This window comes from Geotrypetes seraphini, chromosome 1, assembly GCF_902459505.1.
Source record: "Geotrypetes seraphini chromosome 1, aGeoSer1.1, whole genome shotgun sequence".
NCBI classification, from domain to species: domain Eukaryota; kingdom Metazoa; phylum Chordata; class Amphibia; order Gymnophiona; family Dermophiidae; genus Geotrypetes; species Geotrypetes seraphini.
This window is the reverse complement of record NC_047084.1, coordinates 177,677,870-177,693,462: the sequence shown is the minus strand read 5'-3', so window position 1 is coordinate 177,693,462 and position 15,593 is coordinate 177,677,870. Positions and strand designations below refer to the sequence as shown.

Here is a 15,593-nt window from a genome sequence, read left to right as displayed (position 1 = left end):
TGGTTCCTCTCAACGTAACCCCTCTACAGTAAGTTTCAGGAAGCCTGCTACCAGATAATGCTTCCACCAAAAATGGAATAGATTCTCGGTTTGGTGTGTTTCTCAGCGCCAGGAGCCTCAACATTCCTCCTTGCCTTCAGTCTTAGACTACCTTTTGCACCTGTCTCAGTCTGGCCTCAAATCTTCCTCCATACGAGTCCTCCTCAGTGCAATTGCTGCTTTCCATCAGCCGCTTCAAGGAAAACCTCTCTCTGCTCATCCTGTGGTTTCATGAAAAGACTTTTCCATGTCAATCATCCTCTCAAACCACCTTCAGTGGTTTGGGACCTCAATGTTGTTCTCTCACAGCTTATGAAACCTCCATTTGAACCTCTTCACAAGGCTCACTTGAAGTACCTCACTTGGAAAGTGGTGTTTCTCATTGGCCTCACTTCTGCTCGACGAGTCAGTGAGCTCCAAGCCTTGGTCGCGGACCCACCTTTAAAGTCTTCCATCATGAGAAGGTGGTTCTCCGCACCCATCCGAAATTTCTCCCGAAAGTTGTCTCGGAATTTCATCTTAACCAATCCATCGTTCTACCAGTGTTCTTTCTGAAGCCACACTCTCACTCTGGAGAATCTGCTCTTCATACTCTGGACTGTAAGCGTGCTTTGGCTTTCTACCTAGAATGCACCAAACCTCACAGAACTGCTCCTCAACTTTTCATCTCCTTCAACCCGAACAAGTTGGGACGCCCCGTTTCCAAGTGCACCATCTCCAACTGGATGGCGGCTTGCATCTCATTCTGCTATGCCCAGGCTGGATTGCCCCTTGACAAAAAAATCACAACCCATAAGGTCAGAGCTATGGCAGCTTCTGTAGAATTCCTCAGATCGACACCGATTGAGGAGATTTGTAAAGCTGCCAATTGGTCTTCGGTTCATACCTTCACTTCTCACTATTGCCTGGATACTTTCTCCAGACGGGATGGACAGTTTGGCCAAACAGTATTACAAAATTTATTCTCCTAAGTTGCCAACTCTCCCATCATCCCACTATGGTTAGCTTGGAGGTCACCCATTAGTGAGAATACCTGCCTGCTTGTCCTGGAATAATGCAATGTTACTTACCGTAACAGTTGTTATCCAGGGACAGCAGGCAGCTATTCTCATGTCCCACCCACCTCCCCTGGGTTGGCTTCTCTGCTAGCTATCTGAACTGAGGAAACGCCCCCTGGTCTGGGCGGGAAGGCACTCACACATGCGTGGTGCGGGCGACTCGAAACTTCGAGTTTTTCTTCAAGCAAGACTGCTTGTGAGGCATCCGCATCGGAGCTTCGTTGGATCACGTCACCCATTAGTGAGAATAGCTGCCTGCTGTCCCTGGATAACAATTGTTAAGATAAGTAACATTGCTTTTTCACATCAATATCTGACTATTTTTAGAGGATTTTAAAATGCTGTTTATTTTAATTATTCGTTGAAAATATTTGTATTCAAACACTGTTATGACAGGAATATTCATTTGTGTCGAAGACAATATGGGACAAGTTTAAAGAGCAAAACAAAAAAGAGCTAAAAGCTAAAGAAGGTGACAATGAACTTCAACAATGGACTGAAATTTCTTCATCAATTGAAAAAGACATTACAAAGAATTTAACCGTTGGAATAAATAAGCTAGAAAGTTTCCTGAAGACCCGTCAAAGTAATTCAAGGAAGCTCATTGCAGAAATGATGGGATTAGATGCCTGCTTTGGTTTATGGATGGAGCACTGCAGAAACCAAGGCATGTATATGTGTATAACTATTGTCATGAAAACTGTGGAATGATTTCCATCAGACATTAGAACGGAGGAATCATTCCCCGAGTTTTAAACACATTCTTTTCCGTAGCCTACACAAATGCTTAGGTTGCACTCAGGAGTGGGCTGAATCTGTTGACAGACTAGAGAAGCTGTTTTTATAAAATTCAAATAACTGTCTCTTATGAGAATGTAGTTCTTTTTCTATCACCGTTACAGTTCTTTTTTGTATGTTTTAAAATGTATACCATGTGGTACAGCAAGTTTTGATAATAACAATAATAAAATCATATCACATATAAGTAGGTGCTATGAAATATGAGCTTTGCAAGTAAGATCATTTTGTCCAGATTCCATATACTACTTAATTTCCATGTACTCTTAAAAATGATAGTTACATAGTAAATGACAGCATATAAAGACCTGTGCGGTCTATCCAGTCTACCCAACGGTCGCATTCATTCTCAAGATGCGGAGGGCCATTTTCGATAATGATTTACAAATCCAAGTTTGTAAATAATAAATAAATAATAAAACAAAATTAGCCAGTTGGCACTCCTAATCCTGGTCTCACTCATACAGTCTCAGGGTACTAGCTAGCTTCACAGGTCGGGCATCCATGACTAGGGTGTACAAAAAAGAAAGTCTGTGTTTGAGCTGGACATAGGCCAGGTTTGCATCCACTCCAATAAGTTCAAGTATAACTTTCCCTGGGATTCAATTACTCCACACAGTCTATCACAGAGGTGTCAAACTCAATCACATAAGGGGCCGAAATCTAAAACACTGATTGTGTCACTGGCCAAATTTTTTATTAAGATACTTAGTCATAGTAGAAGTATAGGGTTACAATTTCTCCAATCCCACGCCAGCTCTGTGGTGTAAACAAAATAAAAAAGACTTTCCCTCTCTTTTAGGTCCTAGTTCACACTTGCTATCTAACACCAGCTCTGATAGGGTGCACATTTCTAATCTGATATATTGTAATCACAAAATAGAAATTAAAATTATTTTTTCTACCTTTTGTTGCCTGGTCATTATTCAAATCATGTTGGTCCCAGGCTCTGGTTTCTGTTTATCTTTTGATAACTCACTTGCCAGGGTCTCATGCCCATTTGTCGTTTTCTTCTTTCTCAGTGCTAACCATCCATCTTCCATCTCTGTTCTCCCCTTCCATTCCCCTTCCCTCCCCCAGAGGTCTGGCATCTTTCCTTTATTTTCAACTCCATTCCTGCAGCTACAGCGAAGGACCCCAACCATCCCCAGATCCACCATCTCTCCTTTTCTCAACTACCCTTTCATCCAGCATCTCTCCCTCATTCCTCAACCACCCCAGGGTCTACCATCTCTCCCTTTCTCTTCCCAACTACCCTCCTATATAGTATCTCTCTCTCCCCCACACCATTCCTTGTGTTCCTTCCCTCCCTCTATCCCATTGTCCACCATCTCTCTCCATCTTCTCTGTTTTTAGACCCATTCTTTCTTCTCCTCCTCCCCTCAATCCAGCATGTGCACATCTCTTTGGACCCCCCTTCCACTCCCTCCTTCCCTCCGTGTTCTTCTACACCAGCCCCCCCCCCCGAAGGCTTACATGTTTCCCTCCTTCTTTCTAGTGTCCTCCAGCTTCCCTGTCTCACCTTCAAAGCTAATTACGGCAGCCTGCATTGGATTGACGGTGCTGTAGCAATCCTAGCAGGCTGCCATTGGCCTCAGCAGCATGTTCCCTCTGCTGTGGTCGTGCCCCTCTGATGTACGTGACCGTAGCAGAAGGAACGTGCTGCGGAAGCCGACAGCAGCCTACTAGGATCGCTACAGCACCAGTGATCCTCTGCAGGCTGCCATAATTAGCTTTGAAGGTGAGACCGGGAAGACGGGCGAGAGATGATGGACAATGGGATGGAGGTAGGGAAGGAACAGAAAGGGTATTTTCTCACATGCCAAATCTAATTAGACTGCGGGCCAAATTTGGCCCATGGACCTGAGTTTGACACCCCTGGTCTATCATTTAATTGAAAGAAATCTAATTGAGACTGATTGCGAATTGATAACTTGAACTTTACTGAAAATCTTGATAGCAGTTCCAACTTTCAACTATGTACCAGTACATCTAATAATAATAATTATCCCAGGACAAGCAGGCAGATATTCTCTACATGTGGGTGACGTCACCAACGGAGCCCCCTAGCGGAAGTTTTCACAAGCAGACTTGCTTGAAGACCTTCAAGCTTGCGATTGGCCCGCGCATGCACGCGTGCCCCTCCCGTCCAACATAGGGCATGCGTCTCCTCAGCGTGGCCTCAGTTCTATGTTTTCCACGGAGCCAGAAGCACTGCTCCCTTGCTGCGCGCGATCTCGTTGTCCCTCTTGCAACGCGGCTTTCTTTGTTATTTTTGTTTGAGTCGCTGTGCTCACGTCTTTGTTATTTCTTATTTTCTTTCGTGTCTTTTTGACTGGATCTCTGGTCTTGCTCTGGCTGCTTGGCCTTGCGGGGCTGCGGCCGTGTTTTTTCTTATGTCCCGGCCTCGTTCCGGGTTCAAGAACTGCACTAAGTGCAACCGGGTTATCTCCATCACCGATCCTCATCGTTGGTGTGTGGAGTGCCTGGGTGCGAAGCACTGGGCTGAGTCGTGTCCGCATTGTGCGACTCTGCAACCGTGGGCTCTTCGTCGGAGGGTGGCCAAGATTCTTCAACTTTTTGGCCCGATGGATCCTGAGGGACAGGCCTCAGCCTTGGCACCGGTGTTGGGTGCCTCGGTCTCGAAGTCCTCAGCCTAGAAGTCCCCCTCGACCTCCAAGGCTCCAGCCTCGGCTCTTCCTGCTACTCCGGCCTTGGGTAAGTCTCCTCTTTCCTCCTCAGGTGTGCTTGGAAAGAAATCTACCTCTGAGTCTCATGCGAGTGCCGCCTCGTCAGCATCTTCGAGACCTCATTCTAAGCGTGCTTCCTCACATAAGGAATACTCTTCCTCGAGGTCACCCCCAAAGGAGCGCACTGCTGCACCTGTGACCCAACATCCTTTGGTCTCGGTGCCTATTTCGAGGACATGCTTAAGGCTATCCTTACATCACAGCTTTCCTCGGTGGTGAGCCAACTGGTCCCGACCTAGACGTCTCTGATCTCGGTCTCGACTCAGCCCCGGTCTGACCAGCCTGAGCGTCCTTCTCTTGTGTCTCCGGGCCGTGCCCACAAGACTCGCAGGATTCCCTCGAGCGATTCTTCATCTCCGGAATCGGGGCCTGTGAACTTCCGGGGGCCCATGACAGGGGCCCGCCTTTCGCCCGCTACTTTGCCAAGGTTTGCCCCTTCTAAAAGGCTGCAGTCTTCTCCGCCCCTTCGGGGCAGGGCTCCGACCACAAATCCTTCCAGGCACACCCTTGTCCTCGAGTTGGACTCTATGGTGCATTCCCCCTCGGGCCTGATGACCGCCTCTCAGGGGGTCTTCTTCAAAACCGGTGGAGGAATTTTCCTTTGCCCCTTCTCCGAGGCTCCACAAGTCAGAGTTTTACTAGGTTCAGATATTTTTTAAAGGAAAAAAAACAATCACCTAATAGTTTCCAGAAATTTAAACCTTCTGGGGCTCATAATCGAAAGAGAAAAACGTCCAAAAACCGGCCTAAGTCGGCACTTGGACGAACATTTCTCAAATACGTCCAAGTGCCAATACTAAAAACAGGTTTTAGACGTATTTCTAAACGACCAAGGCCTTCATAGTGCCGCTGAATGACCAAAGGTAAATGGGACATTTCGGGAGGAGTGTCGAGGGCGGGAGTTGGATGGGACATGGGCCGGCTTAGACTTAGTCATACAGCATGTATAACCGTAAGTTATACAGCCCACGATCGACAGAACTTGGATGTTGTGACAAAAACCCACCTAAACTCACCAGATAAGCACTGAAAACACATAAAATAGACCCCCACACACTACCCCAGTGATCACTGATCCCCCCACCTCCATAAAAATATTAATCACATCTTTAGAATTCAGCCTTCAGGCCATCATCACCTGGCCGCCTGGCATAGGAAAGACTAGCTGTCCAGCACAGAGGCAGCTTAAGTCATCTTGGGGGTGGGTTAAGGACCCATAGAGAGGAGGACCCATGCCCATAAGCCCCTGTAATCACTGCATTGATACTTAAACATGTGCACTGCCCTGTACACCCGCAAAACCCTTTTTTACTGGCATATAAGTGGCTCCTGCAGCCATGAGGGCTATTGGGATGGTAGATAAGTGGGTCTAGGGGATTCTGGAGGTGGTTTGGGGGACCTATAAGGGAGCTGTAGTGAGGAGAAAACATGGCACCCTTTTTGTGCAGTTCACAGAAGTGCCCTGTAAGATACCCCACTAGTTAGGGGCCGTGTCTGGGTGTGTAGTCCATCACTTTGCAGACCCCTCCCATGTCCAACAGGGCTTGTTCTAGGCATTTTGGACTTGGACGGAAAGTTGGATGAAAATGTGGTATAAAGATGGACGATATAGCGACTTGGACGATCAGATCAGTAGGACGTATAATTAGACGATTTTTGAAGCAAAAAAAAAAGTTGGACGTATTTTTCGAAAATGTGTCTTAAGTTGTTTTTAACTTTGGACGACTTGTGAGATGGACGTAAATGGACTTAGATGTCCTTTTCGATTATGCCCCTCTCTTTCTCTAGCATTAAAGTTTCATTTGAAGAAGAGACTTGTGAGATGTAGAAAGCTCATGTACTACACCATCTTTTATTGATTTATTTAAAAGATATCATAACCTTAAGGGGCTCTGTTGATATATATATATTTCAACTGAATAGAGTTATTTTTATTGTTTCTTTTAACAGGAGAACAGTTAAGAGATTTAACTATAGTTGTTCAGATGATGAGAAGGGTCCATAACATTCTGGGAAAATATCAGGAATTGCTACAGATTGGTGAGCTTCAACTGATAATTAAATACCTCAAGTGTTTGGGATTCAAGAACTTGGTATGCTCTTTAGATGCTACCCAGGTAAATAATTATCTCTCATTTACAAAACTATTTGTCACATAAGTGGGAATGGATGTAAGAAATATTGGTCTGATAGACATGAAAACTGAAAAAAGACCCCTTTAGAGGACTGTTTTTTATATAATGTTCAAATCAGAGTTTGGCCGTTTTGCAGAAGTTGTACAGAAATCCAGTACCAAACATGTACATTTTCAAAACTGCAAAAATCTATCTTTTTTTTTTTTTTTTCAAAAATGGCCATTTTTCAGGTGTTGACTATCTTTTTGAATCATAAAAAAAAAAATCAACAACACTGGATCCAACCATACACCACAACAACCCTTGCTAGCAGGTGGCACTTATGATGGTCCAGTAGGTTTTGGGTGGGTGTTGGTAGGCTCACACATTCCACCACAAGTGTAGTAGTTAGAATGTGATATGGGCCTGAGTCAACTTTTTTGCATTCCAATGCACCGACCACCAGGCTACTCTTGGAACCTGCTTGCTGCTCTAATAGGACTGCCCAGAACATCTGAAGCTGTCATATAGGCAGCTATATACTATTTCATTTATATCTTTGAGGGATGGGAGGGGAGTCAATAACCACTTGAAGAGGGGATCATGCTTACATCCCTCCAGTTTGGGTACCTTTTTTTTTTTTTTTTTTGCTTTTATTCATTGTTAAAACAGGTCTAGCCCCAAATGTCCAAACTTTACCCTGGACATATTCTGAAATGTTCAATTCTAACAGAAAAAAACTTCCAGGTCATAAGCACATCCTAGTCCCGTCCATACCATGCCTCTAACTTCCTATTCAGATTTAGTGAACATTCACATTTAGATGCTCCTCAATCTTTTGTCTCTTTTAATTAATTATGGAGTCAATATATTGATATAAATGGCCGCTGAATATCCTCTCTAACCACCCATGCCAAAACCAGCTACTTTGTGGGTAATATGGAGGTGGAAGGTGGAGTTAAGCTGGTGGGGGGAGGGGGATTTTCAGTCTGCTAGCTGGTTGAGCCTCAGCATAAAGTTAGGACACAAAATAAGCTGTCCTAACTTTGTGTGGCAAAGTCAACAAGGCACCAGTCTGAATATCGGCCAGCGCCCAGTTACTTTTCAGGTCTTGGCATTAATTGCTGCCATCTCCCCCTCTCCCCCAGAACATAGAAACATGATGGTAGATAAAGCCAAATGCGCCCATCTGCAGCATCCATTATCTCTTCCTCTCCCTAAGAGATCTCATGTATCTGGCCCTCACTTTCTTGAATTCAGACAGTCGTTGTCTCCATCACCTCTACCAGGAGACTATTCCATGCATCTATTACTCTTTCTGTAAAATGTATTTCCTTAGATTACTCCTGAGCCTATCACCTCTAAACTTCCTCAATTTAGTTTGTTACTACTATTTATTAATTTTTTTAGAGATGTTTAAATGACTACGTGGCATAAATACGCATGATACCATGGTTTCATAGAAACATAGAAACATAGAAAAAGCGGCAGAAAAGGGCTATAGCCCACCAAGTCTGCCCATTCCAAGTATCCCCCCCCTGAATTTACTCCCTTAAAGATCCCACGTGAGTATCCCATTTTTTCTTAAAATCCGTTACGCTACTGGCCTTTATCACCTGGGGTGGGAGTCTGTTCCAATGATCCACCACTCTTTCGGTGAAGAAGTACTTCCTGGGATCGCCATGAAACTTCCCTCCCCTGATTTTCAGCGGATGCCCTCTGGTGGTTGAGGGTCCCATGAGCCAGAAGATATCATCTTCTGACTCGATGCGTCCCGTGATGTACTTATACGTTTCAATCATATCTCCCCGTTCTCTTCTTTCCTCAAGTGAGTACAGCTGCAACTTCTTTAGTCTTTCTTCATACGTGAGATCCTTGAGCCCCATGACCATCCTGGTGGCTGTTCGTTGAACCGACTCGATCCTCAGCACGTCCTTTCGGTAGTGTGGGCTCCAAAACTGAACACAGTACTCTAAGTGAGGCCTCACCATGGCTCTGTACAACGGCATCAGAACCTCAGGTCTCCTGCTGACGAAACCTCTACGGATACACCCCATCATTTGTCTTGCCCTGGAGGAAGCCTTCTCCACTTGATTGGCAACCTTCATATCCTCGCTAATGATCACTCCCAGATCGCGTTCCGCCGTAGTTCTAACCAAGGTCTCACCATTTAGTACATAAGTTCTACGGGGGTTTCTCCTGCCCAAGTGCATTATCTTGCATTTTTTAGCATTGAAGCCTAGCTGCCAAGTTTTTGACCATTGTTCCAGCAGCAGTAGGTCGTGTGTCATATTATCAGGTAATACGCATCTGCCTACTATGTTGCAAAGTTTGGCATCGTCGGCGAACAGTGATACCCTTCCTCTAAGTCCTTTCGTCATATCTCTTATGAATAAATTGAATAGGATCGGACCCAGGACCGATCCCTGCGGCACTCCACTGATCACGTCCGATGCTTTGGATGGGGTACCGTTTACCACTACCCTCTGTAGTCTACCGCTCAGCCAATCCCCAACCCATGTAGTTAGAATGTCTCCTAATCCCATCGATTTCAGCTTGTTCAGTAATCTTCGATGAGGGACGCTATCAAATGCTTTACTGAAGTCCAAGTATACCACGTCCAGTTTCATGCGTATTTATGCCACGTAGTCATTTAAACATCTCTAAAAAATAAATAAATAGTAGTAACAAACTAAATTCACAAAGTTTATGTTTATTAAGAGCTTTATATACCGCATAACAGCCTAACAGGATCCAAGCGGTTTACAATACATAGTTCATATTCATCAAGAAAAGAACTCCATTAAAAATAAAAAAGGAAAGATTAAGAGCAAAAGTTAATTTTTTTTCCATAAAATGTCATAGGAAACATCTCAACAAAACAATTCTAATAGTAAAACAATAAAACAATCAAATCTCAATGAACCATACCTACAGCTAAAAATTATCCATTACTAAAATTAATCATTACTTAAATACAGAATTAATCATTACATAGACACAGATCACCAGAGGTGGGAAGTCTCCTGCAGATCTACATTTAACATCAAAAACAGGGGGGAGAAAAAGCTTCAAGTCAGTTTTTTCACGTAGCAATCAACAAATGATTACGAGCTGCTGTTATTCTTCTCATTGGCATAAAAAATCTCCAATCCCAGCAAATGTAAAGATTTTTAAAAAGTCAGGCTGCCACACCCCAGTCTTTTAAAAGTTGTCAAAATGATGCTAGGCACATTTCAACACAGGGTTCCAGTATAGTCAACAGGCAAGTGGCTTACTTCAGCCAAGCCCAGGTGAGCTGCAGTGAAAATCCTTTTCCTTCTTCTTCCTCTCTCTCGGCAGCTGTTCCCTGGACTCCTTCCTCTTGCCTTCCTATACTCCAGGTATAGTAGAGCTTTTACTCTTAAAGTGGTCCTGACTTTATAAGGGAATACCCAGCAGGGAAAGGGGTAAAGTCTTATAGACTCAGTCACAATGGGTAGATATTCAAAGTGATTTAAGCAGTCAGGACTGACAAAATGAAAACTGAACTGTTCAGCCACATCATACAAGTTACATTTGGGGAAAATAAAGATGAAGCATTTCAAGAAAAGAACTCTTGCCAACTGTTAAGAGGAGGGTGGATCTGTTATTGCTTGGTGTTCTGTCAGCTAGTAATACAGAAAACACAACAACTGGGTGTAGGATAAACAAAGAATTGTTCCAAAGCTTAATAATCACAAAAAAACAAAAAGGGAACAATACACTGAAATTTTTAACACCTTTTAAACCCGGATGGTGCTCAGAATCAACGAGTGGAATGGAAAAAGCTCAACGTGGGGAGCAAACCCCTAAAGCATTTTTCACAGAATCTATCATTGCACCACCGATTTTGGTAGAAAGGTGATTAAAAATGTTTCTTAAAACCGGTGTAATGTTGTTATATGTCCATAAAGTGAATAAATATCCAATGCATAAAGACTTCAAAAATAGTGAACTTAATAAGACTTAACTTAAATGTCCATACAGCGATGGTCCGGCAAGGTTCTGACGCGTTTCGCCGAGTTGGCTTAGTTGGCTTCTTCAGAGAACCCACAACGCGGTGTAAGATTCAATTATAAATCCTTCCTAAGCAAAAACAAAAGGTGAAACTTTGTAAGATTCAAAAAAGCAAGGTATATACAAACTCTCAACGCAGTCGGCAAGATACCTGGTTCAGAGGAAAAAAAACCCTCATTTCCTGTGACCTCAGTGCTCAGCTGAGCACCCTGTATTTGTAATATGCCAAACTGTCCATCATCAATGTAGAAACGCCCACCATTCAACTTCACGATTCAGTCCAGTAGGAGTCACTGTCCTCCAATGGTATATCCATCTCTGCTCGTGTTTCCACAACCAGGCTTGAACATTGCCACCTCTCTTAAGATTGGCCACTTCCAAAACTAAAAATTGTAGATCATTTAGCTGGTGTGATGCCGAGTGCCAATGCTGCACTTACAATACACCGCTGAAAAGTTCTCAGCCCAACCAAGAAGCCATGAAACCAACCCCTGATTGGCCCAGGTGCCTTAGGCCCCACCTGTGGGCGGGGCTTTGGGACGCCTGGGCCAATCCGGCCCCATTCTGCCATTGGCTGCCTGCCGGACAGGCGGGTTTGGCACCCTTCTGTCCGGCCAACTTCAAAAAAGGTACGGGGAAGGGGGTGGGGAGGGGTCGTGGGGTCGGCCGGGGGGTCGCGGGTCAGCTGGGGGGGCGATCAGGGGTTCTGGGGGGGGGGTCGTTGGGGGGGGGGGGGGTTGCGTCGAGGGCAGGAGGGCCTGGGATCCTTCCTGCCCATAATGTAGTGCAGGGTGGGGGTAGGGGGTCGCTGGGGCCAGGAGGGCTTGGGCTCCCTCCTGGCCTGAACGAGACGCGGGGGGGGTGGTCGTTGGGGGGAGGGGGGGTTGCGTCGAGGGCAGGAGGGCCTGGGATCCCTCCTGCCCATAATGTAGTGCAGGGTGGGGGTAGTGGGTCGCTGGGGCCAGGAGGGCTTGGGCTCCCTCCTGGACCAATGTTATTCGGCGGGGCAAGAGGGCTTGGACTCCCTCTTGCCCCGATATCGTCGGGGGTGCCGCGGTTGGCTGGGGCAAGAGGGCTTGAGCTCCCTCTTGCCCCAATGTTGTTGGGAGGGGGGGTCACGGTTCGACATGGCAGGAGGGCTTGGGCACCCTCCTGCCTGGATGGTTGTGGGGGGGGGAATTCTGTAACCGGTGTTGTTTTTGACAGACACCGGTTACAGAATCCAGCTTTTAGGTGAAGGACTGGCTCCTCCTTCGCCTAAAAGCCCTTCTGTTGGACGTTTGAGGCTTAGGCGTTTTTTTGTTTCATTATGGCTAAAAAGTGTAGACGTCGTGTAGGTGTACTTGTAGACGTAATGGAGATTGGGCGTTTAGGCAGAGGAAGGCCATAATCAAAACAAGGACGTTTGTTTTTGTTATGGACCTTTCCCTGCTTCTGCGTTGAACGTTTAAGAACTTAGGCCAAAAGGGATCTAAGACGCTTTTTTTGATTATGCCCCTCCACACATACAAATAATAATAATCATAATAAGCACTTATAATCAGTCAATAACAATACAGAAAAATAACCCCCCATTCCCATCCAATTCTTCCATTAGGGAACCAAAAGCAAACCCTTCCTCCCTCCCACCCTCCCCTGGATGTGTGTGAGCTAAACAACGAAAAATAAAAATAAAACCAACTATAATGAAGCCACAAAAGACGTCAGTGGGCCCACACTAATTTAAATAACTTATTGTGCCCCAGCATATCAGTGTTCATCTTTTCATACTTATAACATAAGCATAGATTCGCCTACCAAAAAGTAAAACTAAGGCGATCGCAGTTTTTCCAATTGCAAGTAACCATTTGCATGGCTATCACAGTCATAATAAGGAAAAGCCTACATTTATATCGGTCCAATGGGGGTTTAATATGCAATATCATCCCACATATGACTACATCATATGTCAATGGGATTGAGGTTTGTCATTTTATTGTTTATTTTATTATGAAAAAAGCCACACACTGAAATTTTTTAAATTTCATCCCAGTAGGAGAAAGAAACCCAGAGTGCTCACTTAGAATAACTACATGTAGCAAACTATGGGGTCCTTGTACTAAGCCATGCTAAAAAGTGGCTGGCGCTGATTTTAGTGCATGGGTTTCCCATATGTTGGTTCTAAGATATATTTATTTAACACCCCCCCCCCCTTTTACAAAACCACAAATGTTTTTTAGTGCTGGCTGGTGCGCTGGAAACTATGAGCGTCAGGGCAGCGTACAGTATTCAGTGTGCTTGCCGGCGCTAAAAAACGTTTTCACAGTTTTGTAAAGGGGGGGTTATTTATTTATTTTATTCATTTATACCCCACCTACAATTAAGTGGCTTATCATATTACATACATAATACTGTAAAACAAACTTTTTTAATAATATAATATTCACACAATACATCACAACAAATCATCTACTGGGGGTTCACTACTAAACATTCACATCTTGTATTAATTAATTAATTACAAATGCTTTCATAAATGAGTTTTGAGATGCCTTTTAAATTACTGCATTGTTGTACAGAATCGCAATGTACTGGGCAGAGCATTACACAATCGTGATCCACCAACTGAAAATGAACTATCAATTGCTATAGCATAGGAAATCTGTTGCAAGTCTAGAACTACTATGGGGCTCATAATAAAAAAAAAAACACATCTAAAAAGTGGTCTAAATGGGTACTTGGACAATCAAAAAGCCTGATTTTAGATATATCTAAAACCAGCTTAGGCCTTTCCCCTGCCTCTAAACGCATAGAGCGAAAAGAGGCATTTTTAGAGGAGGGGAAAGGGCAGGAGGTGGGCCTGATTGGCCCAGGTGCCTCAAGCCCCGCCCACAGGTGGGGCCTTAGGCACCTGAGCCAACCGGAATTGGCCAGTTGCCTTAGGCCCCTCCCATGGGCGGGGCCTTAGACACATGGGCAACTAGTCCAATTCCGGTTGGCCCAGGTGCCTAAGGCCCCATCTGTGGCCAGGGCTTGAGGTGCCTGGGCCAATCAGGTCCTAAGGCCCACCATTCTGAGGATGGCGGGCCTGCCAAATGGACGGGCTTGGGACCCATCCATCCGTCCAACTTTTTTTAAGGTAAAGGGGGTGGGGTCGGCGGGGGGTGTCGTGGGGTGGGGGTAGGGTTCGGCGGCCCGGTAAAGGGGGGTGGGGTCGTGGGGGGGTTGCTTCAGGGCAGGAGGGCTTGGGATCCCTCCTGCCCGTATCTTAGTAAAGGGGGGAGGGGGGGTCACCGTGGCAGGAGGGACAGCTTGTTTAAAATTTAAGCTCTGAAAAACTAGCTGTAGTATTTTGTACTATATTCTATAACTACTAGTAGCTGGTGCAATTGCTTTAGAAGTGGTGTAACATTTATTTAAGCCTCCAATTATTCTTGCTGCCACATTTTGTGCTATTTGTAAGGCACATAGGCTTGGCTTGGATGTGAAATTTCTATAAACAAGGAATTTAAAAAATCCAGCCTCTTGAGAACCAAACATCCTACAACAGTTCTGAAGTCAACATTTGTTAAAAACAGTGTCGTTTGTGGGCATGTGCAAATTGCAAAATTAGCATGTATCTATTAGCACGCGAGCCCTCAATGCCACCTATTTAGTAGAAACTAAGGGATTCCATGCTAATCTTGGGCTAATCAGTCAATGCGAGCTAATGTTCACAAGCTAACTGATTTAGGCTTAGATGCACTAAACATAGGCCCCAATTCACTAAAGTCAGCAATCGTCGCTAAACCTGTTTTCACAGCTTTAGCGACGATCGCTACTATTCACCCGATTCACTAAACGGCTTACCACATGTTGTCCAATCTGATCCAACCCATGCAAATTAGTAAAACCCCATGCAAAATAGCCAAACGAATGATTCACTATCCTTAAGCTTCTGAGCCAATCAGGGCTTTAGGTTCCTCCCTCTGTATCCCATGTGATGCATGGGGAGGGGCCTAAGGTCCTGATTTGCTCAGACGTCAGACACAGTTCCTTACAGATCTAGTGTCATTTTTTTCCGATTGCTAAAACCCTTGGGTTTTGTTTGGGGCTTTTTTTTTTCATAGCCAAACAATGTTAGTGCATCAGTTGCTTGGCTACTTTGCATGGGGTTTTAGCTCATTTGCATAACTAGATCGGAAAATGGGCGATCGAGGGGAAAAACACAGTTAGCCGTTTTGTGAATCAGGTCGGTAAAAGCAGTCGTCGCTAAAGCTGTGAAAACAGGTTTAGCGACAATCGCTGACATTAGTGCATCTAGCAGTTAGTGTAGGACGCCCATACTATCTTAATGCATTCCGCTTCATTTTTTCAATCAAGTTCCTTATATTCAACTTGATGTATTTTATCTGTTCTATGTATTACTTCTTTTCCTGCCATGCCGGTATTTTCTGCATTATATTGTAAATGCTTTCTGTCTTTATCTGTTTTTAAGTCCATTATTCTAATTTGTATTTTATCTGTATCCCATGTATTAGCTCATCTTGTTGTGAACCGCCTAGAACTTTTTTGGTATGGCGGTATATAAGAATAAAATTATTATTATTATTATTTCTCTCCTCCCCCAAACACACCTCACACACTAAAAAGTACAAAGTATGATTTCTGAGTATGTGCCACTAGTTTCGATTTTAGGAATTAGTAAGAAAATTTTAACGCTTACATATGCTTAGTAAAAGGCCCCATAGGAGTGGATAAAGCTGGGTATTTTTTTTATAAATAAGGCAAATAAAGTATTTGCATAAGTTCTTTCTGCCTAGTTTTTGTTAATGATT

General features: G+C 44.4%; 1 protein-coding gene across 1 annotated transcript in view; it reads left to right on the top strand.

The window, feature by feature from the left end:
* The window catches only part of LOC117366815 (probable ATP-dependent RNA helicase DDX60), a 288,878-nt gene that overhangs the window by 111,446 nt on the left and 161,839 nt on the right, over positions 1-15,593 (top strand). Inside the window, exons 15-16 of the mRNA XM_033958734.1 lie at positions 1,494-1,764; positions 6,596-6,762. Of these exons, the coding sequence (XP_033814625.1) occupies positions 1,494-1,764; positions 6,596-6,762 (438 nt within the window). The remainder of the gene's footprint in view (positions 1-1,493; positions 1,765-6,595; positions 6,763-15,593) is intronic.